Source organism: Eurosta solidaginis, chromosome 4 (assembly GCF_040869045.1).
Source record: "Eurosta solidaginis isolate ZX-2024a chromosome 4, ASM4086904v1, whole genome shotgun sequence".
Classification (NCBI taxonomy): domain Eukaryota; kingdom Metazoa; phylum Arthropoda; class Insecta; order Diptera; family Tephritidae; genus Eurosta; species Eurosta solidaginis.
In genome coordinates this window covers 277,496,722-277,522,836 of record NC_090322.1, presented here as the reverse complement: position 1 = coordinate 277,522,836, position 26,115 = coordinate 277,496,722, and the positions used below count along the sequence as shown (strand labels likewise).

The 26,115-nt window shown below is 38.2% G+C and overlaps 1 protein-coding gene across 3 annotated transcripts in view; it reads right to left on the bottom strand.

The window, feature by feature from the left end:
- Nucleotides 1–9,779, bottom strand: part of LOC137247500 (scoloptoxin SSD14-like) — a 45,285-nt gene extending 35,506 nt beyond the window's left edge. Inside the window, exons 1-3 of one of the 3 annotated variants that reach the window (XM_067778455.1) lie at nt 9,609–9,779; nt 9,325–9,535; nt 593–751 (exon numbers count right to left, since the gene is read on the bottom strand). In XM_067778455.1, coding sequence (XP_067634556.1) covers nt 593–750 — 158 coding nt within the window. In that variant the 5' untranslated portion in view covers nt 751; nt 9,325–9,535; nt 9,609–9,779. Of the gene's footprint in view, nt 1–592; nt 752–9,324 lie in introns of all 3 variants that reach the window. The other 2 variants (XM_067778454.1, XM_067778456.1) reach the window with 2 other exon arrangements.
- Between the last annotated feature and the right edge of the window lie 16,336 nt (nt 9,780–26,115).

Genomic DNA, 26,115 nt, shown 5'->3' with positions numbered 1-26,115 from the left:
TCGCGATCCACATTATTTCTAAGCAGAACATCTTTCATTTTAATTCGAGAAGCCTTAGTGTGGAAAGGAAGTAATTAAATATAATTATTATTGTGTTCAGCTCAGCAGCAAAAAAGCATGAGCTTTGAAAAATACAAATTTTCGTTCAATAAGACTGAAATTCCTTTTACACTTTTAAAAAAATTTGTATAAAAAATCTCACAAAAAGGCGAAAATCCCTCGATTTGTCATCATAGACCTAATGCTGGAGAAAATAATTCTAAGAACAGAACTAAACTGTGATAGGACAATATATTGTAAGAGAGTTCAATTGCTGGCGTATGCTGATGATATTGTTATTGGCCTAAACAAACGCGCCGTAAATTCTATCTTGTGTGGATTGCATAAAGAGGCAAAAAAAGTGGGTCTTGTGAATGAGGATACGACGAAGTCCTTGCTATCATCCAAGAAAGGTGCTCTCAATTAGGATCAATTATTGAGAAACAGATATAGATGGCGTAACTTGATACGAAACGGCCAAAATCGCTGAGGCGGCTAAGCGTCAATTATTGATATTGATGATGAATTTGTGTTCATGTAAGTATGTAATTACCTGCCTATTTGCGCACAACCCTTTCCGTTGGATACCACGGCACCACCTATTTGAGCTTCATTAGCACCCTGCAGCCCAAATACTAGTAAAAAGACTATACCAATTACCACCAATGCTCCAATAACAGCCCATATTAATACTTTTTTGTTTAAAGCCATTCTGTAATGTTTAAAGAAAATATGTAATACTATTTATCATACCTGTTAAATAATGATTACTAACGGTAATGATTACCCATCCAAATGATTATTTTCTTTAATAGCCATTTAATGATTACTTGCCATTATTTTATATTTTTATACTCAGTTGAGCAGAGCTGGTTGTACAGGTATAAAGGAATCGAGATAGATATAGACTTTCATATATCAAAATCATCAGGATCGAAAAAAAATTTGATTGCACCATGTCCGTCCGTCCGTTAACACGACAACTTGAGTAAATTGTAAGGTATCTTGATGAAATTTGGGACGTAGGTTCCTGAGCACTCATCTCAGATCGCTATTTAAAATGAACGATATCGAACTATAACCACGCCCACTTTTTCGATATCGAAAATTTCGAAAAACCGAAAAAGTGGGATTATTCATTACCAAAGGCGGATAAAGCGATGAAACTTGGTAGGTGAGTTGAACTTATGACGCAGAATAGAAAATTAGTAGAATTTTGGACAATGGGCGTGGCACCTCCCACTTTTAAAAGAAGGTAATTTAAAAGTTTTGCAAGCTGTAATTTGGCAGTCGTTGAAGATATCATGATGAAATTTGGCAGGAACGTTACACCTATTACTATATGTATGCTTAATAAAAATTAGCAAAATCGGAGAACGACCACGTCCACTTTTAAAAAAATAAATTTTTTTTAAGTAAAATTTTAACCAAAAATTTAGTATATGTACAGTATATAAGTAAAATATGTCAACATTCAACTCCAGTAATGATATGGTGCAACAAAATACAAAATTAAAAGAAAATTTCAAAATGGGCGTGGCTCCGCCTTTTTTCATTTAATTTGTCTATAATACTTTTAATGCCATAAGTCTAACAAAAATTTACCAATCCTTGTGAAATTTGGTAGTGGCTTAGATTCTAGAACTATAACTTATTTCTGTGAAAAAGGGCGAAATCGGTTAGAGCCACGCCCAGTTTTTATACAAAGTCGACCGTCTGTACTTCCGCTCAGCCGTTAACACGATAACTGGAGCAAAAATCGATATATCTTTACTAAACTCAGTTCACGTACTTATCCGAACTCACTTTGAATTGGTATAATAAATGGCCGAAATCCGACTATGACCACGTATGCTTTTTCGATATCGAAAATTATGAAAATTGAAAAAATGCCATAATTCTATACCAAATACGAAAAAAAGGGATGAAACATGGTAATTGGATTAGTTTATTGACGCAAAATATAAACTTAGAAAAAAACTGTAAAATGGGTCTGATCCTACCATATTAAGTAGAAGAAAATGAAAAAGTTCTGCAGGGCGAAATAAAAAACCCTTGAAATCTTGGCAGGAATACTGTTCGTGGTATTACATATATAAATAAATTAGCGGTATCCAACAGATGATGTTCTGGGTCACCCTTTTTGATTATTTTTGATAATTTTTTTTAAATAATTTTTCCGCTTTGTTAAAAGAAAATTTCTCGTTTGTTGCATGCACGGTATAATTTCTATATACAAGTACATTTTAGGGTGCTATGGTAAATCGTAAGCGCTTATCTAGCTGTATAAGTACATCGGTACATACATACTTTACGACAAAACAATATTTTGACGAATATTAGCAACACTAAGGGATACTATCATCTCTAAGCCGATGCTAAGCAGTGACTTGTATGCATATCAATTATGTCTACATATATGTACGTACACGCAGCGGAGAAAAGAAGCACAAGCACATGCATATATCTTATCTGAGATGCTCCCAAAACTAGGCAATTATAATTGTGCAAGTATCAGTCACATCTACACGCGCATATGAGAAGCTATAAGCGTAGTAATTTTAATTGCTGATAACTAACTAGTAAATTCTAGAAATGGAAGCGCCTAGAAGTATGCGAACGAGAAATCACAGAGTATAAAAGGTAGCAACAGTAGAGGCACGACAACCAGTTTGATTTAAGACGCTATCTGGCGAGCAATAGAAGTGTTATTTTGAAAGTAGTCTAATAAAGGCCATTTTGCATTATTGAATAGTGGAGTTATTTATTCAAGAGTTTGGTGATTCGAACGTTAATAGAAGGTTGCAAATAAGAGGAATTTCAGTAAATTCGTTACAATTGGTGTCATAAGAGGAATTGTTGAATAAATTCCAGAGTTGCAGAGCACAACAGGGACATGGCAAAGTTAAGTGAATTAAGGATCCAGCAACTGAAAAAAGAGTCGGAAGCCCGTGGATTGAATACAACCGGCAATAAGATCGAACTTCAAGTACGGCTACGAGACGCTATGGAGTCGGAAGGAATTAATGTGGACGATGATGCCTTTCATCCTGATGAGGACGAGACAACAACAAAAATGGAAGAGAAAAACGAAACATCGCAGGCAGTTACCAGCACAGACTTGAACGTGATATTAGCTGCACTATCTGCAAAAACGTCGACAGTAGCATCCAAGATGGAAACTCAATTGGAAGAACAGAAGACATATATGACATCCAAGATGGAAACTCAACTGGAAGAACAGAAAACATATATGGCATCCCAACTGGAAGAGCAAAAGACATATATGACATCTGAGTTGGCTGAGCAGTTGAAAGCACAGGAGGCTCGCATATCCTCGCAGCTGGAGGCACAGGAGATAAGGGTAACATCAAAGCTGTAAGCACATGATACAAAAATTGTGCTCGAGGACAAAATTGATGCCGAGATAGAAGCTTTGTGAGGTCGTATACAGGATTTGCAAATGAATCGCCCAGCAGTTTCAGCGAGCAATACGAAGGTAAAAACTCCATCATTTGACGGTTCTGTTCCTTTCCAGGCCTTTAAGCTACAGTTCGAGAAGACCGCAGCAGTGAACAATTGGAATGCTGAAGGTAAAGTTGCTGCACTGTTCGTGGCATTGGGCAAATGAATCGCCCAGCAGTTTCAGCGAGTAATGCGAAGGTAAAAACTCCATCGTTTGACGATTCTGTTCCTTTCCAGGTCTTTAAGCTACAGTTCAAGAAGACCGCAGTAGTGAACAATTGGAATGCTGAAGGTAAAGTTGCTGCACTGTTCGTGGCATTGAAAGGGGCTGCAGCTGAAATCTTGCAGACACCCGTGGAATACACTGAAAGGGTAAAGATTCGGAGCTTTACAAATGGCATACGGGACGTTGAAACAAAGCGAGCTACATACGCAAACCCAAAGCCAACTTTCGCAGAAACGGTATCACATGCATTGACTCAGGAAACTGCCCCACTATTGAGTAAACCAGCATACAAAGCTCATCGTGTGGAAGCAGAAAGACCAGAGTGGGTAGACGCAATTTTGGAAGCTTTAAAGGGAACGCCACAGAAGAACAATGATGCAGTCAATTGCTGTAAGTGTGGTAAGCTGGGGCACATTGCACGTTAATGCAGTACCAACCCTAATAGTTCCAACAATGTGGGTGGCCGTAAACGCAGAGCTGAAGCAGATGAGCAAATCTCCAAGTCCACACAATCGTTAAACTAAAGCGAGTCAGCCGCAAACGGCGACAGCTGGCTCCCGCAATTGGATGCCCCATAATCTCTATCTCGCAAATTGGAAGACAGTCAAACAATCTTACTGTCGGAGGACATGTGGATGGAAAGGAATGGTTACTGACTGTAGATACGAGTGCATCTCGTTCCATCATTCGACCGGATTTAGTCAACAAGAAAATAAGACCATTGCGTGGGGCAAGATTGCGCACAGCCACTGGAGATGACACCACGGTTCTAGGAGAAGTTTCATGTGAAGTCGCAATTGGGAACGTCACGGTAGTACACAATTTTATAGTGGCAGAGATTGTTAACGAAATCATAATTGGAGTGGACTTCTTAATCGACCAACGCATCAAGATCGACATGCAAAGCAAGAGGATGCGATATGGGAACATGGATATGCCACTTAATTTCGGCTACGATAGAGGCTACAGCAGTAAACGAGTGCTGGTGGAAGAGAGTCAGCAAATACCACCAAAATCAGAAGCAGTCATCTGGGCAAAGGTTGATGGAGATTGTGGGACAAACAAATTGTGGGTTTTCGAAGCAGCAAACAAATCAACACCGAACGTACTTGTGGGAAACCCTGGCTATAACCAAACAAGATGGACGTATCCTGGTAAGAGTACTCAATGAGTTCAAGTCACCACTCAAACTGACCAGAGGAGCTATTTTGGGAAGATGCCAAGAGGCTGAAGTAATAATCAATTGTGAACAGCTCCAGGAAGAGGTTTAAACTAGCAATATTGATCTTTCAGATGACATCATGGAGCTCCCCGGTAGTACTTGTAAAGAAGAAGGATGGAAAAATGAGGTTTTGCGTGGACTACCGGAAGTTGAATGACGTTACGAAAAAGGATAGCTACCCATTGCCAAGAATTGACGACACCCTGGACTCGCTTTCTGGTACGAAATGGTTTTCCACACTGGACTTGAAAAGCGGCTATTGGCAAGTGGAAGTGAAGGAGGAAGACAAAGAGAAAACAGCCTTCAGTGTCGGTGATGGTCTTTGCCAATTTACAGTGATGCCCTTTGGACTATCTAATGCACCAGCTACTTTCGAGAGACTCATGGATCAGGTATGGAAAGGACTACATTGGAAAACATGCTTGGTGTACCTGGACGACATCATCGTATTGGGCAAGAACTTTGATGAACATCTTAAAAAATTGGAGGAAGTTTTCCAGAGAATAGCTGGCGCTGGTCTGAAACTAAGTCCCAAAAAGTGTGCGCTATTACCGGCGATTTGTATCAAACTTTTCCAGCGTAGCCCATACCCTCCATGAGCTTATAAGAAAAAATAAAGCTTTCGAATGGAAGAAGGAGCAAGAAGTGGCTTTCCAAACATTGTAGGAGCGTTTGTACACTGCCCCAATGTTGGCATATCCGATTCCAGGAGCAACCTTTATTCTAGATAGAGATGCGAGTGGATATGCTATAGGAGGCGTTTTATTACAACTGGTCGATGGACAGGAGAAGGTAGTTGCATATTACAGCCGTTCAATTGGAAAACCAGAGAGGAACTACTGCGTTACACGGAGAGAGCTGTTAGCATTGGTAGAGTGCATTAAACATTTTCACAAATACCTCTACGGCCAGCGATTCCGCGTCAGGACAGATCACGCAGCGTTGAAATGCTTCTGCAGTTCCGTAATCCGGAAGGACAATTGGCACGGTCGATCGAGCGGCTACAAAGCTATGACTTTTCCGCTGAGCATCGAAAAGGTAGTACCCATGGAAATGCTGATGCAATGTCACGAAGACCATATAGTTTGGAATGCAAGCACTGTTCAAAGGCCGTGGCTAAAGAAGACATTATAGATGTCCGGCTAATGACTATAATCTGTACGGATGAATGGGACAAGAAACAACTAAGGAAGTGTCAGCTAGAAAATGCAGATTTGTCACATTTATGCAAGGGCTCGAACGAAACGAAACACCAAACAGAGAGGAGATGTCAGCAGAGAGTCCCATTGCGAAGTCATATTGGGCACAGTGGAACAGTTTAGAATTGATATCCGGTTGCTTGCATCGAGTATGAGAGAGCTAGGATGGTCAATGCAAGAAGAAGCTGATAGTTGTTCCCAGAAAGAGGATTCCTAACGTGCTCAGCGAGCTGCATAATGGTCCAAGCGGAGGTCATCTTGGAATCACGAAGACGCTCGAGAAGATTAAACAGAGATTCTATTGGGTTGGTTGCCGTCAGTCGGTCACTGAGTGGATTACGAACTGCGAGGTTTGCAGCAGAGCGAAAGGGCTCTAAACGCGAAGTCATCAGATGAAGCAATATAACTCAGGTGAGCCATTTGAAAGGATCGCTATGGATGTTGCAGGTCCATTTCCTACTAGCAAATGCGGAAACAAATATGTACTGGTGGTTATGGATTATTTCAGCAAATGGCCAGAGGTATACCCAATCCCAAATCAAGAAGCGGAAACAGTAGCAGAAGTGTTTATAAACAATTGGGTTGCAAGGTATGGTGTACCAATAGAGTTACATTCTGACCACGCCAGGAATTTCGAATCAGCTGTGTTCCAGGAAATGTGTAAATCATTGGGCATTCGAAAAACACGGACAACTGCATTGCATCCTCAGTCCGATGGTATGGTGGAACGTTTCAATAGAACCTTGGAGGAGCATTTAAGGAAAGTTGTAGACAAGTACCATAAGGAGTGGGATACCCGCTTACCATTATTCTTGATGGCTTAGCGATCAGCAGTGCATGCGACAACGAGCCAAACCCCTGCAAAAGTAATTTTTGGCAATGACCTTCGACTGCCAGCTGATTTGAAGTTTGGGATAGATGCCGATGCGGAGAGAAATGTCAAGAAATCCACTGGTGTCTTGGAAAAAGAGCTGAGAGAGATACACGATCTTGTAAGGCAACGAACAAAGATTATGAGTGACAAGATGAAAGCCAGATACGATAAGGAAATTAATTCGGAAGGTTTTCAGGGAGGAGATTTGGGGCAGTTATACAACCCACAACGAAAAAAAGGTTTGTCCCCGAAATAGCAGTGTAATTGGGAAGGCCCATACAAAGTTATAAAACGGATCAACTATGTAGTTTTCCGCATACAAACCATTGGCAAACCACGAACCAAAATGAAAGTGGTTCATTTGGAAAGGCTGGCAGCGTTTAGATCGAGAGATTTGTCTGATCGGGACGATCAGACTTAGGTCGAGGGCAGTGTGACGAATATTAGCAACACTAAGGGATATTATCATCTCTAAGCCGATGCTAAGCAGTGACTTGTATGCACATCAATAAATCAATCATTATGTCTTTACGTACACGCAGCGGAGAAGGGAAGCACAAACACATGCATATATCTTATCTGAGATGCTCCCAAAACTAGGCAATTATAATTGTGCAAGTATCAGTCACATCTACACGCGCATATGAGAAGCTATAAACGTAGTAATTTTATAGCTGATAACTAACTAGTAAATTCTAGAAAAGGAAGCGCCTAGAAGTATGCGAACGAGAAATCACTGAGTATAAAAGGCAGCAACAGTAGAGGCACGACAATCAGTTTGATTTAAGACGCTATCTGGCGAGCAATAGAAGTGTTATTTTGAAAGTAGTCTAATAAAGTCCATTTTGCATTATTGAATAGTGGAGTTATTTATTCAACAGTTTAGTGATTCCAACGTTAGTAGAAAGTTGCAAATAAGAAGAATTTCAGTAAATTCGTTACAATATGCTAAAAAAAGAGGATCGTTACTAAATGAAAGCTTTCTGACGCCAATATTTTTTTACATGTTGTCTGGGCAATTAGAGGTTTGCGTCTGCGCTTTTCGGTACAACGTGTTCTGTAACTAGTTGCCGCTAGATGGGTCTCCTAAGCATTATCTAAGCGAGGATAAGCGTTTTTTTACGCGCAAACGTAAACGTATACGCGTGTAAAAAAAAACACAGCTACCATTGCATCCTAAAATGTACTTGTATGTAGAAATAATCCCGTGCATGCAACAAACGAGAATAATAAAAAAGGCTTTTTTGATAACTTATGATTTTTTCAAAAATCGGAAAAATCATGTTTGGTTATTTTCTAATGGTAATCAATTAGTAATTGCTTTTTTCGGAAAATAATTGAAATAATCATTGGCAATTAAGATAGGCATCTAATTAATTGATTATCAATGCTAATAAAAATTTAACGGTCTGCTATTTATCAACGAGTGAACCGGAAACATCCTTTTTTCTCTTGAAAACTCGAACCACTTTACGTAGCGTTTTAACGGTTCATTCAATAATTTTCGGAGGATAAATAAAAAAATGTTTGTTTGTTGTTTTACCATTTGGCATTGTCAATCTTGTCAAAATTCAGTGCTGCTAAGGAATGTTAGGAATTTATTAATGCATGGGGGGAGAATGGGACCTACTCTAGAAATAGATAAAATCAAATCATTTGATAGTGAAAAGGTTTAAGTAGAAAGAGCGTTTTTCACCTCAAATTTATTCTTTCGGAAGTATGGGAAGATACTGATGAAGGTTTACTAGAAGATACTTTTATCATTTATCTGAACTGATAATGGCAAATCAAAGAAAAGCAAAGTGTATCTACAATGTCTTGTGTGTGAATATATGTATGTACGTATGTACATGTTTTAAGCCATACACATAGTTTTTGGATTGTAAGTGAATAAAAGTGAAGCTTATAGTAAGCGTAAGCACACCTTTGAACCGATTCAAAAGTACCAAAAACGTTTCAAACCGCTGAACTGAATGAATCACATTTTTTATACAGTTCACGTCCTTGCTTTTTATATATGAATATTATTACGACAATGTCTACACCGTCAAGTTTAATGACAGTGGCGCATAATCATAGTCAAAATAAAATAGATTTTAAATTTAGTTGCAACTTTTTGACATAATTTTCTATGAGCTATCTGTCAAAAAAGCTGAAACTAAATTTAAAACCTATTTTATTTTGACATGATTATGCGCCAGTGTATTTAACCCTATCCAATAGTACCAGCCACACCTAGCCACCGTACTCAGGTATCGCTGGAAAGAAATTTGTCAGCTCGTTAGCATATTTTTCTTACCTTTTGACTTTGACGTTATGACAATGTCAACTTTGGTAGTCCCTATAGGCGTTCCGACATAGAAAGGATTCTTATCAATTTACAAATTCGGCAACAGAGAAAGGAGGATGTGTATATGTAAGCAGCCTTTATCTCCCCTGATGCTCCACTTGGCGTCAGTTATCACTAAGATGGAGCGCGACGTACTTTGCGATGCAATGGCAAAAAAGGCCTTGGGTAAAATTGTTAACCACCAATTAAATGATAAGGTTTCTGATATCAAAAACGTTTAAATAAGTTAATACTTTTCCATTTCTCTTGAATATCAACTGTCGTCTGGTGCATCAGATATTGATGTAAATATGAGAGAGCTCTATACTTTTTTTATTATTTTGACAAATTATGCATTAGTTATTCGTTTCGTATGTATTTTTGCATTTCTCGTAAACAAAAATATTCACTGTTACCGTTGTGAGGTCGATACCACGGTCAAAAATCTACTAAGCAACTTAAGCAAATGCTTTAAAGCAAGAAATCGTTTTTAGCACGAAAAAAATATATATATAGTATAGTATAGTATTCTTGCATTAGGGTGCTTGACTAAAATGCTGATCTTATGTCAAACCTGGCAAACTTACCATATCCATATCCATATAAAACTGCTGATCCAACCAACCTTATGAATATAATGTAATTGATCAATGGTTCTGTAACATAACACAGTAACCATTACCTTACCAAATGGTTTTTGGTTTTCCCCAAGTCCATAACCTATAAATATTTGAGTTGGTGAATTTATTAACTTTTTGGATATATAATTTTTTGATTCGGATACGTTTTGAAAGTTATTAATTGTCTAATTTGCTTTTGATTTCTTACATATCTTTTTTTTTATGAAATTATCACTTTTTTTGGTTAATGCAACAATAGCCGATGCCAATCGATATGAATAAGTAAAAAATATGGGTAAGACTAAGGCAATATGGCTATGTCGACTTTGCTAGGGTCTTAAAAGTTCTTTTGTTATTTTGAAAGTCCATTTTGAGGTCCCGCTATATGCGAAGGGTACTCAATTAAATAAAAAAAATTTAAAAAAATTTAAGGCGCGATAACCTCCTAGAGATCTAAGGCCGAGCTTCTCTTCCAATTTGCGTCGTGCTCCTCTTGATTTTCCCTACAAGTTGGCCGGGCGGGACCTACATGTTTTATGGCGACTCCGAACGGCATCTGCAAGGCAGATGAGTTTTCTCTGAGAGATTTTCATGACATAAATATACTCGAAGCGCTTGCCAAACACTGCCGAGGGGCGACCCCGCTTAGAAAAATTGTCTTCTAATTGAAAAACCTTATTTCTATAATTTTGATGTTGCTTTGCCCGGGTGCGGCAGGCGGAGCACGCTACCATCACACCACGGTGACCGCCGGATTCAATATTTTACTCTGTTTTTGAAATACCGGGATTCAATAATTGGTTAAAAGACAATAAGATCTGCTGTCTCACAACCTGCTATAAAAGCGTGGGTACATATGTATATAGTAAATCAAGCAGAAGTATCAGACACAAATTCGATAGAAAAGTTCCATACCGGGTATAAAAAAGCAATCAAATTTGATTTCATCCAAATCTGCCCAGTTTGTACCAAGTATAGAATGGCCAGCAGCGATGACAGATCTTGGTCCTCTATAGAAGAATTCCTGTCTAAACCTCTTACATGTATTTTTAACGCATCCCTAAAACAAGGTGTATTTCCTAGGAAGTGGAAAGAAAAAAATGTAAGGCGCGATAACCTACAAATTGGCCGGTTGGTTGGTTGGTTGGTTGCTGTGCTGCCCGACTATGGAGCCGGGCCCAAGTAGCGCTCTAGGCGCCATTTTGATGCACTTTCTCCTGGAACCAATTACGTCTTCGATTTATGTACCCTGCATATAGTCTTACTCAAACCACTTGGTTAGATCAATAAACCTACTGATGTCCTTGATACGGCAGTTTGACACCGCCCCTAAGCCCGGAAACACATTACTGCCTAGATTTCGGGACCGAAAATTCGCGAGGGCTGGGCACTCGCAGAGAAAGTGAGTAACCGATTCCTCGACACCCTCCTGTCTACAGCTCCTACACCTCTCATTGTAGGGGATACCCATTCTATTCGCGTGTGCGCCAAACGGCCAGTGCCCTGTAATAGTAGCCGTGATTCTGTATATTTCTATAGTGTTAACTACTTTGTATTCTTTACTTTAATTTTTAAAATAATTTTTAATTGATTTTTCGTGTTAACTTAAAATTTTTGAATAACTTCAAAAAAAAATTCTAATTAATATTAAAATATTCAAAACAAAAATACATTTTTAAAAATAAAATAAATATTTGGCTTATTACCAAATATATTGGCGATTCTACCAACGGACCCCAACGGACCTACAATTACGAACTTTAAAACCTAGTTAACTTAATCAAAGAAAAGTCGAAAATTATTAAATATATGACACTATTGAAATTCTTGTGCATGTAATATATCTGTGCTTGTGTTCCTAATACATTTTTGGACCGGAAGCAGTACAATTAATAAGAATGCTTAGAAGTGCGCTACACATTTATATGTTTACAAATTCAAGGAAAATTTGTATATATTCAACATTAAGCAATCATTATTCTAACTATACAAAGACAAAACAAATTGTTCATTAGAAAATAATGAAATTGAGACTTTTAGTAGGTTGGAGAAGATACCTGCACCGACGCCGCAGTCCATTTTGGACCCGTCAGTGTAGAGTGAGGTGGCCTCCTCCCTGCCGACTCTATCGTCCGACCAATCCGTTCTAGAGGGCACCTGCACCTTGTAATTTCTGCCGATAATCAGTGTTTTTGAGAAGTAATCTGTTGTCGAATCCACATCGGTGAGCCTTGTTAGGATGTCACTGTGGCCATAACCTTTTTCTTTCCAGCATTTAGACTCCCTAAGTCTGATGGCTGTGCTGATCGCTGTATATCGGATGTGGAGGGTCAGTGGCAGCAGGTTAAGTAAAACGTTTTGTGTATCCGTCGGGCACGATCTAAGTGCACCTGTTACCCTTGCGCATGCTGCCCTTTGTATTTTTTCTAGTTTTTTAGTGTTGTATTGCTTGTTCAGGGCAGGCCACCATGCTATGGCTCCGTATGCCAGAAAGGGCCTTATGGCTGCCGTGTAGAGCCACATCATAAGTTTTGGCTTTAGCCCCCAATTTCTGCTGACTATTCTCTTGCACGAGTAGTATGCGATATACGCCTTCTCTACTCTTTTTTCGATATTGGTTTTCCAATTTAACTTGTTGTCTATTTCGGCGCCTAGGTACTTAACTCTAGTAGAGAGCGAGAGTTCCGTTCTCATTCAGTGCAATTACCCAGAGTAGTGGCGAGAGGACCCCGCTCTGGGGTGTACCTCTACTCACGGGTCATAGTCACTGAGCCCATATCCATTTGTATGGTTCTGTTTTCCAGCATTGATTGAGTCCATCCACAGATGTAGTTGCCAACTCCGGACCTTTGCAGGGCTTCTACAATTGTGCCGGTTTCGATGTTGTTGAAGGCGCCTTCTATATCTAAGAAAGCTGCTAGTGTTAATTGTTTGTAGTGTAGTGATCTTTCCACAAAACCCGTTAGCTCATGGAGGGCGGTCTCCGTAGATCTTCCCTTCATGTAGGCGTGCTGTGCATTTGACAGATTTGGTCCTGTTATTATTGATCTAATATAGATATCCAGAAGCCTCCCAAGGAGCTTGAGCATGAAGGATGTGAGGCTTATTGTCTTGTAGTCTTTGGCGTTTTCGTGTGTGCGTCTGCCCGCTTTTAGCAGAAAGATTACTTTTGTTTTTCTCCAGCTTTGTGGAATATAGGTCAGGGCGATACTCGCTCTGTATACCGTTTCCAGCCAGAGTATCATTGGATTACCTAGTTTTGTAGCATTACCGGGATAACGCCTTCCAGACCGGGCGATTTGAATGGAGAGAAGCCATTGATAGCAAACCTGATCTTTTCGCTGTCTATTACCCTGTCTACTAAGCCCTCTGAGGGCTGAGAGACCATGCAGAGAGATTTGTTTACTGGTGCGAGATCGCATCCAGGGAAGTGAGTATTGATGAGTGTGCCCAGGGAGTCCTCTGCTGAGTTTGCCCATAGGCCTACCTCGCTTCTTACGAAGTGATTGTTGTGGTGTTCTTTGGACAGAATTTTACTCAGTCTGCCACTCCTTGGTTGTAAGGCACTCATTAAATGCCTTCCGTACTGTCGTTCTAAGTTTCCTAAGGTCCCCGCTCCACCAGGGTGGGGACTTCTTTTTACGAATACTAAATGGGGTGCACTTCTTGTAAGTGGTAGTTATCGCGAGCTCTACCTTGCCGACTAGCTCATCGAGCTTTTGAGGGCAGTTTATGTTTGGTTCGCTTATTTCTAAAGCTGGCGTAGTTAGCCTTACAAATGTATCCCACTTTGTTCTTCTTGGATTTCTATAGCGGTGAGTCTGGCCAGATCCAAATTTGATGTCGAAGAAGATCCAGCGGTGGTCCGAGAGAGAGGGCTTTGTCTGACACTCTCCAGTTTTCCACTAACGCCGGGTCATCGTCGGTTGTCAAAATTAGATCTAGGACTTCCTCCCAGCCCTGAAACCTGTCTGAAATAGGGAATATAAAAGTGGGTTTGTTGCCGCTGTTGCAAATACTGAGGCTGTAATTAAGAATAAAATGTAGAAGTGACTCACCTCTCTCGGTGATTAAGGAGCTGCTCCATATCGTGTTTCTTGCATTGGCGTCGCAGCCGATAATTATACTGCACCCGCCGCTATTATTAATGAAGTTTTCCAGCTCTGGAGGTGGAGCCATCCCGTCATGGGCCATGTACGCCGAGACCACGTAGATGGCCTGGTTGGACACGCCCTCTAGCTTTACCACTGGTAAGTCTGCTTTGCTGTAATTTGAACATAAGAAAGCATTTATACCTTTTTTGATTAAAATGCGTCTTGTAGAACAGATTGTGGCCGGACGGGACCTACATGTTTTATGCCGACTCCGAACGGCATCTGCAAGGCAGATGAGTTTTCACTGAGAGCTTTTCATGACAGAAATAAACCCAGAGCGCTTGCCAAACACTTCCCAGGGGCGACCCAGCTTAGACAAATTTTCTTCTAATTGAAAACCCTTATTTCTAAAATTTTGATGTTGCTTTGCCCGGGGTGTGAACCCAGGGCATACGGTGTGGTAGGCGGAGCACGCTACCATCACACCACGGTGGCCACCACAAATTATTTGGGCGGGTGGCTTGGAATCGCGTCCTTTCCAATCTCCAAACAATGCAGCCCTAATTATTGTGTGATAAATATACATCAACTACCTGCTCGAAATCACGTCTATTCTGACAGCATTAATAATAAGCAATAATCAGTTCTAGCTGCTTGGCATCACAGTCCATCTCGTCAACTTATTATTATATTCTATAGTATAAATCTCGATCACTTTGTACATTCTATTTTTAATCATATTTAGTCTGATTAATTGATAAATTTGTAGACTAATAAATAAATAAGGTTTAAACGCTCGAAGACAAACTTAAAAGATGTTAACTGACATGTTGTTTTTGCTTACACTCTAATGTATCGTGGTAGCTGATATAAATTATATCGTAAAAAATGTGACACCTTACAAGAAAGTTATAGGTTAGATAGCATTAATATTTGAGTGCTGGGTCAATGCTAATCATCATTCTGTGAGCTTTTGCCTGAATCTCGAGTATTTGTGTGATATATTTTCTATGTGTTACTGTTGCTCAGCCACCGTTCGTTTGAAGTATGCGTGCTTCTTCGATGTATGGGTGCTTCCGGTATGCGCCCTGGAAAAAATTGTGGCACTAATCCCTAAAGCCTGCGATTGGCTCTTTTGTACAGGTCTCTTCCTAGGACATGCTCTCAAACATAAGGGATTTCTCCAATCCAAATAAAAAAAGATCAAAACTTAATATAGTCGCATATCGCACTCATACCGGATTCATCCTAGACAAGTCGCATTTTTTGCAGGGCAAGTTTTGCAGGATACTGCATACACAAACGCACATACAAATAATTGCTTTGAGGGTTATTTTTGGATGTTCAGCTTTTTTTATTGTTATAACACTCCGGAGGACAACATAGACAGGCATTGCAAAGATATTATCTATTAAGGCCCACTTTCAGTATAGCAAGTTAAATTTTTAACTAAGAATTGACCTCATAGGAGGGGCTAAATTAATACATTTTTAAATTAATTAATTTTTTACGACACTGCAATTTTTAATGACTTTCAAAGAGTAAATTGTGGTTACCATTCTCATTAACAACCCTAGACAGGTGTTTATACTTATTATTAAATTATTCATTCAGATGTGAATAAAAAAAATACTTGGGCGATATACCTCCGAAGGTGTTTCGACCGAACTCTCCCTCCAATTTGCGTCGTCAAACCACAGCCGAAGGGCTTCGACAGGGGCCAACGTGTGAGGATACCCCGATTATAAATAATTATATGTTAATACTTCGATATTCGTCCAGAATAAAGATAGCAATTTTTCGTCATAACACTTCACGCGACAAGTTCCTTTCCTGTGTCAGATCCAGATTTAGAAGTATTTAAAATTGCTGTATCGGGATTCTTCATTTTGGCATTTATAAAAACTAATAACACAATACAAAATAAAATTTTTTTCTCGAAACAGAGTAACCTTTAACTTTTCCAGAAAACGGACTTCGTACAAATCATTTTCAGTCATAGTCCAAGTTGCGACAAATCTGAAATATTGCTCCCAGTAAAAAGCTTAAGATTTCATACCAACACTGCACTCCCTACTATAAGTACTTCAAGTACTGAGCATATGCCGAAAATTCTTTAGCAATATTATGGAAAAACTGTAAACAGTTGGTGGAAGAATAAATGGTGATATTTTCAAGTGTTTGTACGAAATGTTATTCATTTTATAAAATTCAATACCTTCATAGGCACCAAAAGCGACAATTCTATGGTTGTCGATATCAAATATATATTTTGGGTGGCCGATCTGGCAGGGTTAAACTCTAGCTAAAGTATTCCCGCGTTCCAATGGACAGTGATTAAGGTACCGATACAAATGTAACATGCCAATGCAACAACAAATGTATCCATATGAATCACATTGTAGTTGCAGTTGCATGTTATCGCTGTCACTATCGGATCTGGTTCACTGTCATTTAAATTTTAATATTTTTAGCATCCATAGAAAAATATTAAGTGTGACCCATGTGCGACAATCGAATACAAATTTATAAATGAAATTTTTTTTTCAGGATCTATCGATTGAAGCGATGAGACTTTAAAACATCGTTTATTTGATTTATGAGAACGACCCTAATGTATAAAAAATCTAAAATATTATTTCAACATAGCATTGGAAAGATTAATTTGATTAAAATCAATTTGCTGGGCATTTGGCGACCCATTTTGATGATCATAAAAAGCCAAATTATCATTGAACTGATTAAAAGAAGACGTCAAAAAGAAAATTTTGATTTAAAAGAAAATACAATAACAAAGGATGTACACAAATTAATCAGACTTAAGATTTATTGACCATTTGTTTTTTATACTCAGCTGAGCAGAGTTCACAGAGTATATTAATTTTGTTCGCATAACGGTACCCCGTAACGACATAAACTAATCGAGATAGATATAGACTTCTATATATCAAAATGATCTGGGCGAAAAAGAAATTCATTTAGCCATGTCTGTCCGTCTATCCGTAAACGCGATAACTTGAGTAAATTTTAAGGTATCTTAATGAAATTTGGCATGTAAGTTCCTGGACACTCATTTCGGATCGCTATTTAAAATGATCGAAAATTTCGAAAAACCGAAAAAGTGCAATAATTCATTACCAAAGACGGATAAAGCGACGAAACTTGGTAGGTGCGTTGACCGGTGCGGTGAAATAACTCCCAAATGAAATAACTCCCATGAAATAACTCCCAATGAAATAAATCCCAATAAAATTTAAATAACTCCCAACTTCAATAAATGAAATAACTCCCAAAGAAGGAAATGAAATAACTACCAATATTTGCCAGTTATTTCATAATGAAACCACAAGTCCCAAAAAAAAATGAAATAACTCTCAAATGAAATAAGTCCCAAAAAAATTTAATAAATCCCAAATCAAAATTTGAAATGGTATCTTTATACTATATAATCAGTTACAATGAGATTTGAAAAACACAGCAAACTATTATGTACATATGTAAAAGTTACAATTACAAGAAAACTTGAATAGTGTCGTCGAAGTAAACGTAATTTATTTTAAAAAATCGCATTTTTTTTTATGAAATTAACATAATTTATTAAAAGTAAAAAATAAAAGGAACAAGTCTGCGTAGAACACCTTTCTGCATAGGCGGCCTTCGGCCGCGCTTATAAAAATAACCCTGGGCTACACCATGCCAAGTGCGGGTGTGTGGTATTACCGCCACGGTGATATCCTTCTACGCAGAAGGGTGTACTACGCAGAAGGACATCACCGTGGCGGTAGCATCTGGTACCACCAAGCAAGCAGTGAATTAGATAAAATGGCTGTACGCTTGTGTTCGCGGAAACTAAACAAATAAATCATTATATTTTACAATAATACGCAAATTTAAACAAATGAAAATAGTTGCTTGTGGTTTTATAAACATTATAAAGTGTACTTATGTATAAAATTCCTGTGAAAGTGTTCGTATGTAGATAAAAAGTGATAGTTATACCATGGTAACTTTAACTACTAATTACTAGTAAATTGTTAATAACAATTAAAAATTACTTACTGATTCTCGTTTGGAAACTCCCTGAGAACCTATATGCAAAATTTCGAAGTTCAAACCCCTTTGGTTTACGAATAAAACCAGTTGGTCCCTTAATGTATAGCCGACCCATAGATACTGTTAAAAGAACGTCAAAGTTTGATAAAATTGTATTTTTAAGAAAATGAAATAACTCCCAATGCCTGAATTGCAAACAATGAAGTAAGTCCCAATAAAAATGAAATAACTCTCAATCTCAAAAAATTATGAAATAACTCCCAAAGAAATTTTATTGGGGATTATTTCATTTTTATTTTTCATTACCAGCAAAAATTATGAAATAAGTCCCAATGAATTGGGAGCTATTTCATAAAGAAATAAGTCCCAATTTGTATGGAAAATATTTGGGAGTTATTTCATTTTTTTGTTGGGAGTTATTGCATTTGGGAGTTATTTCACTGCACCGCGTTAACCTTATGACGCAGAATAGAAAATTAGTAAAATTTTGGACAATGGGCTTGGCACCACCCACTTTAAAAAGAAGGTAATTTAAAAGTTTTGCAAGCTGTAATTTGGAAGCTGAGTATGTAATGTTCGGTTACACCTGAACTTGGCCTTCCTTACTTGTTTTGATAAGATTTTTTTCAAATTTCAAGTTTACATTGATTGCTAAAGCAACATTCATAACTTTACACGCAGTTAATAGTTATCTGAAAGTAATTTACTTTCCAGAAGCCCATAAAGTAGTCAAACATTAGTTTGCTTGTTTTACAATTTGGTGAAAATTTCTCAAGTGGGCCACCTGAAAACACTAAGGTCTCAATTTTTTAGCAAATGCGCTATTGCGACAGACTCAATGTCCGCCTTGCATGTGTTAACTGATTTCGATGAAAACAATTTTTTGTTGTTACTCTTTTTTTTCTTTTTGTAGTATGTTTTTTTTTTTTTTTTGTTTTTGAAAAACTATAACTTTTGCCATGTTTTGCCGATTTGAAAAACTCAAAAGGACATCGCAGCAGAATTGACCGTTCTTAAAGCTTGTAAGTTTTTTCGAATTTATTATATTTACTATTCTCCACATTAAATTGTTTATATCAAGTAATGAAAAAACAATGTTCTGCATCGAGTTCATATAAGACGATTATGTTAATAAACGCGTTGTGAAAAAAAGTTGGTCGAATAGCGAAGTATTGTTATGAATATTATAGACATCATTTTATCATTTAGGCACTCTGCTTTTTTCTTACTTCATCTTTTTTGTTCATTATATTGCCTTTATAATGATACTTCATTCGACGCATATGTACATATTGTCACGGATATTAACATCACTAAGTTATACCATCACTAAGGCGATGCTAAGGCCACGATAAGCAGTATTTACGTCAATAATCAAATCATGTATACACATATATAAGGCAGCCGAAAGATGTCACACACAGATGCATTTACTTATACGCCTATGTATGCGCGAGAGACTGTAAACTACAACCATTCACATCAATAATTCAATCATTATGTATCTACATAAACGAATAAATAATTGCGTCTACACATATGTACGTATACGAGCAGCGGAGTGGCAATGCACAAACACATGCATATATCTTATCTGAGTTGTCACAAAAGAGAGCAATAATTTGTGCACGTAGTTGTGGCTGGCGATTTTGTAGCCGAAACTAACTAGTAAGTTCTGGAAATCGAAGAGCCTAGAAGTATGCAGCGTAAACTATAAAAGCGGGGCAGGCGAGTAAGAAGTAATTCAGTTTGATTTGAGATTTCGATTAAGCGCTATCTAGCGAGCTATAGCAGAATTATTTTCATTTGAGCTATCAATCAGTTTGGTTATTAAGCTTGCTATTCGTTGCAAAGTATAAGTGTTATTGTGAAGTACTGTAATAAAGGCCATTTTTCAATTATTCAATATTGGAGTTATTTATTCAACAGTTTAGCGATACGAACTTAGCAGAGGGTTGCAAATAAAAGGATTTGCAAGTAAATTCGTTACAGTATGTACGTACATATATGTATTACTTTGTTCATAATCGTGATGCAATTACAAGGTGACTGACGTTGGCAGCTTCTCTTTCTAATCCGCCATCTTGGACTCCCACTCTGAAACTCACTTTGCCTCTTTGCTAAACTTCTTTTTCATTTAGAAGAAAGATTGTAGAAAAAACCACACAAATTAATTTTCCTGGAAAAGTAGGCAATGGCATTACTTTTTTCTCCAAATCAGTTTTGTGTTGACTTTTCTTTCATTCAAATTGGTGAAAATTTTCATAAAAATAATTTTGTTTATTTAAGAAAATTAGAGAAATTTGAATATTATCCACACAAAATGTAGGTAATTTGTTTAAAATAATAATCATAATATACATCTAAATTCTTTTACCCTTTCCAGGTACTTTTTTCCTGGTTTTTGTCGCTCCGAGTGTGGTCCAAACGCATTTCTTCCGCCCGTCGCAACATGGTCGACGTGGTTGGATCGAAAGACAAGATATGTAATGACTTTGCCAATGTTTCGGGAGTTGGGAAAATTGATTGGGCTCTATTGGGTTAGATAGCGTGCTAGGGGCTATATTTTCATTGGGACCATTTACACTCTTGTTAATCTTTGCCAAAGTCACCAAGCATCACTTTTATATTATGACAGAGGTGGCGCTTGTTTGTGCATTACAATGCGATGTATTGAAATACCCCTGATCCGGCATCAAATCAAAACTTTTCTAGAGTTTACCATATTTCTATCGCATCTCTTTGTGGCTGTTTTGTTTTCTTGTGTGTGTCGTTTTATATGGCAAGTGCCAATTCTTGCACAGCGGTCTGCAAGCAATAGTGTTTTATTACACATTGTAAAGGAGTTTTTCGTCAGAAAACCTTCAACTTCAAACAAATTAGGACCGAGTGATCCTTTTAGGTTTTAGCCTTAAGCACGTCACTATACTGATAGTCAGTGTACCCGTAGGCGATTCTATGGTGAATGACGTTTAGGAAGCTTCATAATTGTATGAATTCTTTGTTACTTCATCATTCTGTAATTTTTAGCCCTGAATATTATCTCACCTCTGCGGTGCTTAGGAGTGAATCTCGGATCGGGTTGTAAAACGGCAGTCACACGATTCGATGTTCTCGCCAAAACAACAACGCCTGAGACGGCAAACTCTCACGTTGTTACTGGAGCCAGCTAACCGAATAATTTGGTTAATGCCTGGTAACCGCATAATAGGATAGCCGGGTATTATCTGACCTTTGTTTGTACTCTGCAGTAACTCATGTCCCGATCATGAAAAAGGCCTTAAGCAATTTTTCAACACCACATTGCTCACATATTTGGTGTGGTCTTCTGGCATAGGGATTTTCGGATACTCGAGTAATACCTGGGTAACCGGATTCCCGCTACCTGAGTACCCGGGTATCTCATTACTCAGGTAAAATCACCAGCCCTCCCTCATCAGGCTTTTAAAAAAACTATAACGGCACACGGGAATTTCAATCGTCAGTGCATGCTTGGTCAACTGTGTTAACTGGCTACCGATCCACACTTCCATCGAACCTTTTTCCTCCCCTGCATCTACACGTTGCTCTGCCCTAAATTTGGTCTATCTGCATACATTTTAATACGCTTTTTCCGTCTAACTCTGCCGTCCCCCCTATAACATTTTTCCTAATCTTTTTATTCACTCCTCCCTCCGTCTTTTTTGCTACATCTATCTACATCTTCGTCTCATTCTATTTCATTCTCAGTCTCCTTCTCCTTCCCTGTTTTCTCTTCTCTCAAGTTTTTCTCATTCTTCTTCATCTCTTATTGCCAGTCCCAGAGGGTGGTATGTTTATTGTTCCAGTCCCATTCCGAGTCTCAGTCCAAGTCCCACTCCGAGTCTCAGTCTCAGTCTCAGTCCCAGTTCTAGTCCTAATCCCAGTCCCAGTCCGTCTCTGGTCTACTTCCCGGAAAAAAGCATCGTAAATACTAATATAGGCAAATTTATATACCACATTTCAGGCAAATCGAATAGGACGTATATAAATAGGTATGTGGGTATTGTTAATTCATGTCTTTGTTTCGGCTTCGCATGCATATTTATCAGTTTTGCCAGGACGATGCGACTAAGTCGAATATCACAATAAAAATTACTTTAAAGCTCTCAGCAACCGCTTTCATTTGATATCCATAATACACACACATTCTAGGGGTATACGGGTCCATATTTTGGCCGATATCTCGATACCCTAGTCACCCAGAGGTGTAAAACCAACTCTGTACTAAAGCATACATCAACAGCTTCAATTTGATACCCATCATGTCAAAACACATTCTAGGTGTATCCGTTTCCACGTTTTGGCCTATATCTCGAGACCCTAGTCACCCAGCGGCATAAAACTTACTCTGTACTAAAGCACACATAAACATCTTCAATTTAATACCCATAATGTAAAAACACACCCTAGTGTCACCCTGATCCACGTTTTGGCCTACATCTCGAGACTCTAGTCACCCAGGGGTATGAAAATCATCCTTCACTAAACCACTAATCAACAGCCTTCATTTGTTTTCCATATTCTATAAACACATTCTAGGGGTACCCGGGTCCACGTTTTGGCCTATATCTCTAGACCCTGTGCGTCGATCGCAACCAAACCTATGTGCAAACCACCGCGTGAGGCATACGCAACTTATGTGAAAGTTTGAACAAAATCGACCGGATAGTTTTTGCTTCTATAAGCCTCACACAAACGGACATTCATTTTTATACTCAGTTGAGCAGAGCTCACAGAGTATATTAAGTTTGATTGGATAACGGTTGGTTGTACAGGTATAAAGGAATCGAGATAGATATAGACTTCCATATATCAAAATCATCAGGATCGAAAAAAAATTTGATTGAGCCATGTCCGTCCGTCCGTCCGTCCGTCCGCCCGTCCGTTAACACGATAACTTGAGTAAATTTTGAGGTATCTTGATGAAATTTGGTGTGTAGGTTCCTGAGCACTCATCTCAGATCGCTATTTAAAATGGACAATATCGGACTATAACCACGCCAACTTTTTCGATATCGAAAGTTTCGAAAAACCGAAAAAGTGCGATAATTCATTACCAAAGACAGATAAAGCGATGACACTTGGTAGGTGGGTTGAACTTATGACGCAGAATAGAAAATTAGTAAAATTTTGGAGAATGGGCGTGGCACCGCCCAATTTTAATAGAAGATAATTTAAAACTTTGCAAGCTGTAATTTGGCAGTCGTTGAAGATATCATGATGAAATTTGGCAGGAACGTTACTCCTCTTACTATACGTACGCTTAATAAAAATTAGCAAAATCGGAGAAGGAACACGCCCACTTTAAATAAAAAAATTTTTTTAAAGTAAAATTTTAACAAAAAATTTAATATATTTACAGTATATAAGTAAATTATTTCAACATTCAACTCCAGTAATGATATGGTGCAACAAAATACAAAAATAAAAGAAAATTTCAAAATGGGCGTGGCTCCGCCCTTTTTCATTTAATTTGTCTAGGATACTTTTAATGTCATAAGTCGAACAAAAATTTACCAATCCTTTTGAAATTTGGTAGCGGCATAGATTTTATGACGTTAACTGTTTTCTGTGAAAATGGGCGAAATCGGTTGAAGCCACGCCCACTTTTTATACACAGTCGACCGTCTGTCCTTCCGCTCGGCCGCAAAAATTGATATATCTTTATTAAACTTAATTCGCGTACTTATCTGAACTCACTATATCTTGGTATAAAAAATGAACGAAATCCGACTATGACCACGCCCACTTTTCCGATATCGAAAATTACGAAAAATGAAAAAAATGCCATAATTCTATACCAAATACGAAAAAGGGATGAAACATGGTAATTGGATTGATTTATTGACGCGAAATATAACTTTAAAAAAAACTTTGTAAAATGGTTGTGACACCTACCATATTAAGTAGAAGAAAATGAAAAAGTTCTGCAGTGCGAAATAAAAAACCCTTGGGAGGTATTACATATATAAATAAATTAGCGGTATCCAACAGATGATGTTCTGGGTCACCCTGGTCCACATTTTGGTCGATATCTGGAAAACGCCTTCACATATACAACTACCGCCACTCCCTTTTAAAACTCTCATTAATACCTTTAATTTGATACCAATATCGTACAAACACATTCTAGAGTCACCCCTGGTCCACCTTAATGGCGATGTCTCGAAAAGGCGTCCACCTATAGAACTAAGCGCCACGCCCTTTTAAAATATTCATTAACACCTTTCATTTGATATCCATATCGTACAAACATATTCTAGAGTCACCCCTGGTCCACCTTTATGGCGATATCTCGAAACGGCGTCCACCTATAGAACTAAGGCCCACTCCCTTTTAAAATACTCATTAACACCTTTCGTTTGATACCCATATTGTACAAACAAATTCTAGGGTCACCCCTGGTCCACCTTTATGGCAATATCTCGAAACGGCGTCCACCTATGGAACTGAGGATCACTCCCTTTAAAATACTCATTAACACCTTTCTTTTGATACCCATATTGTACAAACAAATTCTAGGGTCACCTCTGGTCCACCTTTATGGTGATATCTCGAAACGGCGTCCACCTATTGAACTAAGGATTACTCCCTTTTAAAATACTCATTAACAACTTTCATTTGATACCCATATCGTGCAAACAAATTCTAGAGTAAACCCTGATCCACCTTTATGGCGATATCCCTAAATGGCGTCCACCTATAGAACTATGGCCCACTCCCTCATAAAATACTCTTTAGTGCCTTTCATTTGATAGACATGTCATACAAACACATTCCAGGGTTACCCTCGGTTCATTTTCCTACATGGTATGTAATGTTCGGTTACACCCGAACTTAAACTTCTTTACTTGTTATATATATAGATAATAGATAATAACAGATATTATGCAGCCTTGGGGAGATAGTGTGGTCCTCTTAATTCAGGATTCCAGATCCTCATTCAGAATCCGTATCTCAAGGTAACTGCTAAGGCTGATAAAGGATTTTATGGCAGAAATTTACTCGAAGGGCTTGTGAAGCTATTTTCTAGAGACAATCTCCTTAAAAATAAAAACTGTTAGAAGTTTTTCTACAGTATCCCGATGATTGCTTTCCCAGGACTTGATTAAGCACTCTCGATATATAAGGCCAACACCACTACTCTATACCTGCTTTGCTCTGTCTTGACTAGCGTATATTAACATGAGTAATATTTTTTTAAACCATTTAAATAAACGCCCAATTTCGTCACCATTTGTGGATTTAGTGCATTGATACAAAAAAGTGCTTTATTTGATACTATTTCACAAAACGGCCTCTTCTATTCTTCCCCTTTCTCTCATCATTCGTATTGTATGGGAGTTTTCAAAATGAGCTGTCACTACATAGACCACCTTGTCGTTATTACATCATGGTTCATAATATTCAAATTTTTCAATCCAATTTTCTTCGCTAAAAATATGTGAAGTTACGAAAATAAATTGTCACGATCAGCTGGTTTAGCAGAGTTCCACTGCCACACCGCCATTTTATGCAGGGTAAAAGTGTAACGCTTTTGCGTTGCGAGCAGGCAACAATTTTCACAAATGCACGAAATACCCCGTAAAGGCGTTACCTGCTTTTTAGAATAGAACAAAATATATTTACAACCCTTGCGCGGCGTACAAAATGCGTAACAGTTTTTTCCAGAAAAGAAAACGCTATAAGTGTGCCCTAGGGCAGCCACTTCAACCGTATCCAATCTAATTACTTTTGTATTGGACTCGTTCGACGGAGATGGATATGATATCTCAACCCTGTTTTTTATAGAAATTCTCTTGTAATACCCTCGAAATGAAGGAAATAATTGCTAATGAATTTTTATTATCATTGACAGCGCGTTTGTGAAAATCAGCTAATACACGGGGTAGCCATTTATGTTCTTTGCATGCACTATAAATGTTAAAAATGTTCTGGGGTAGGAGTAACTCTATTAAGGCTTTACCATTTAC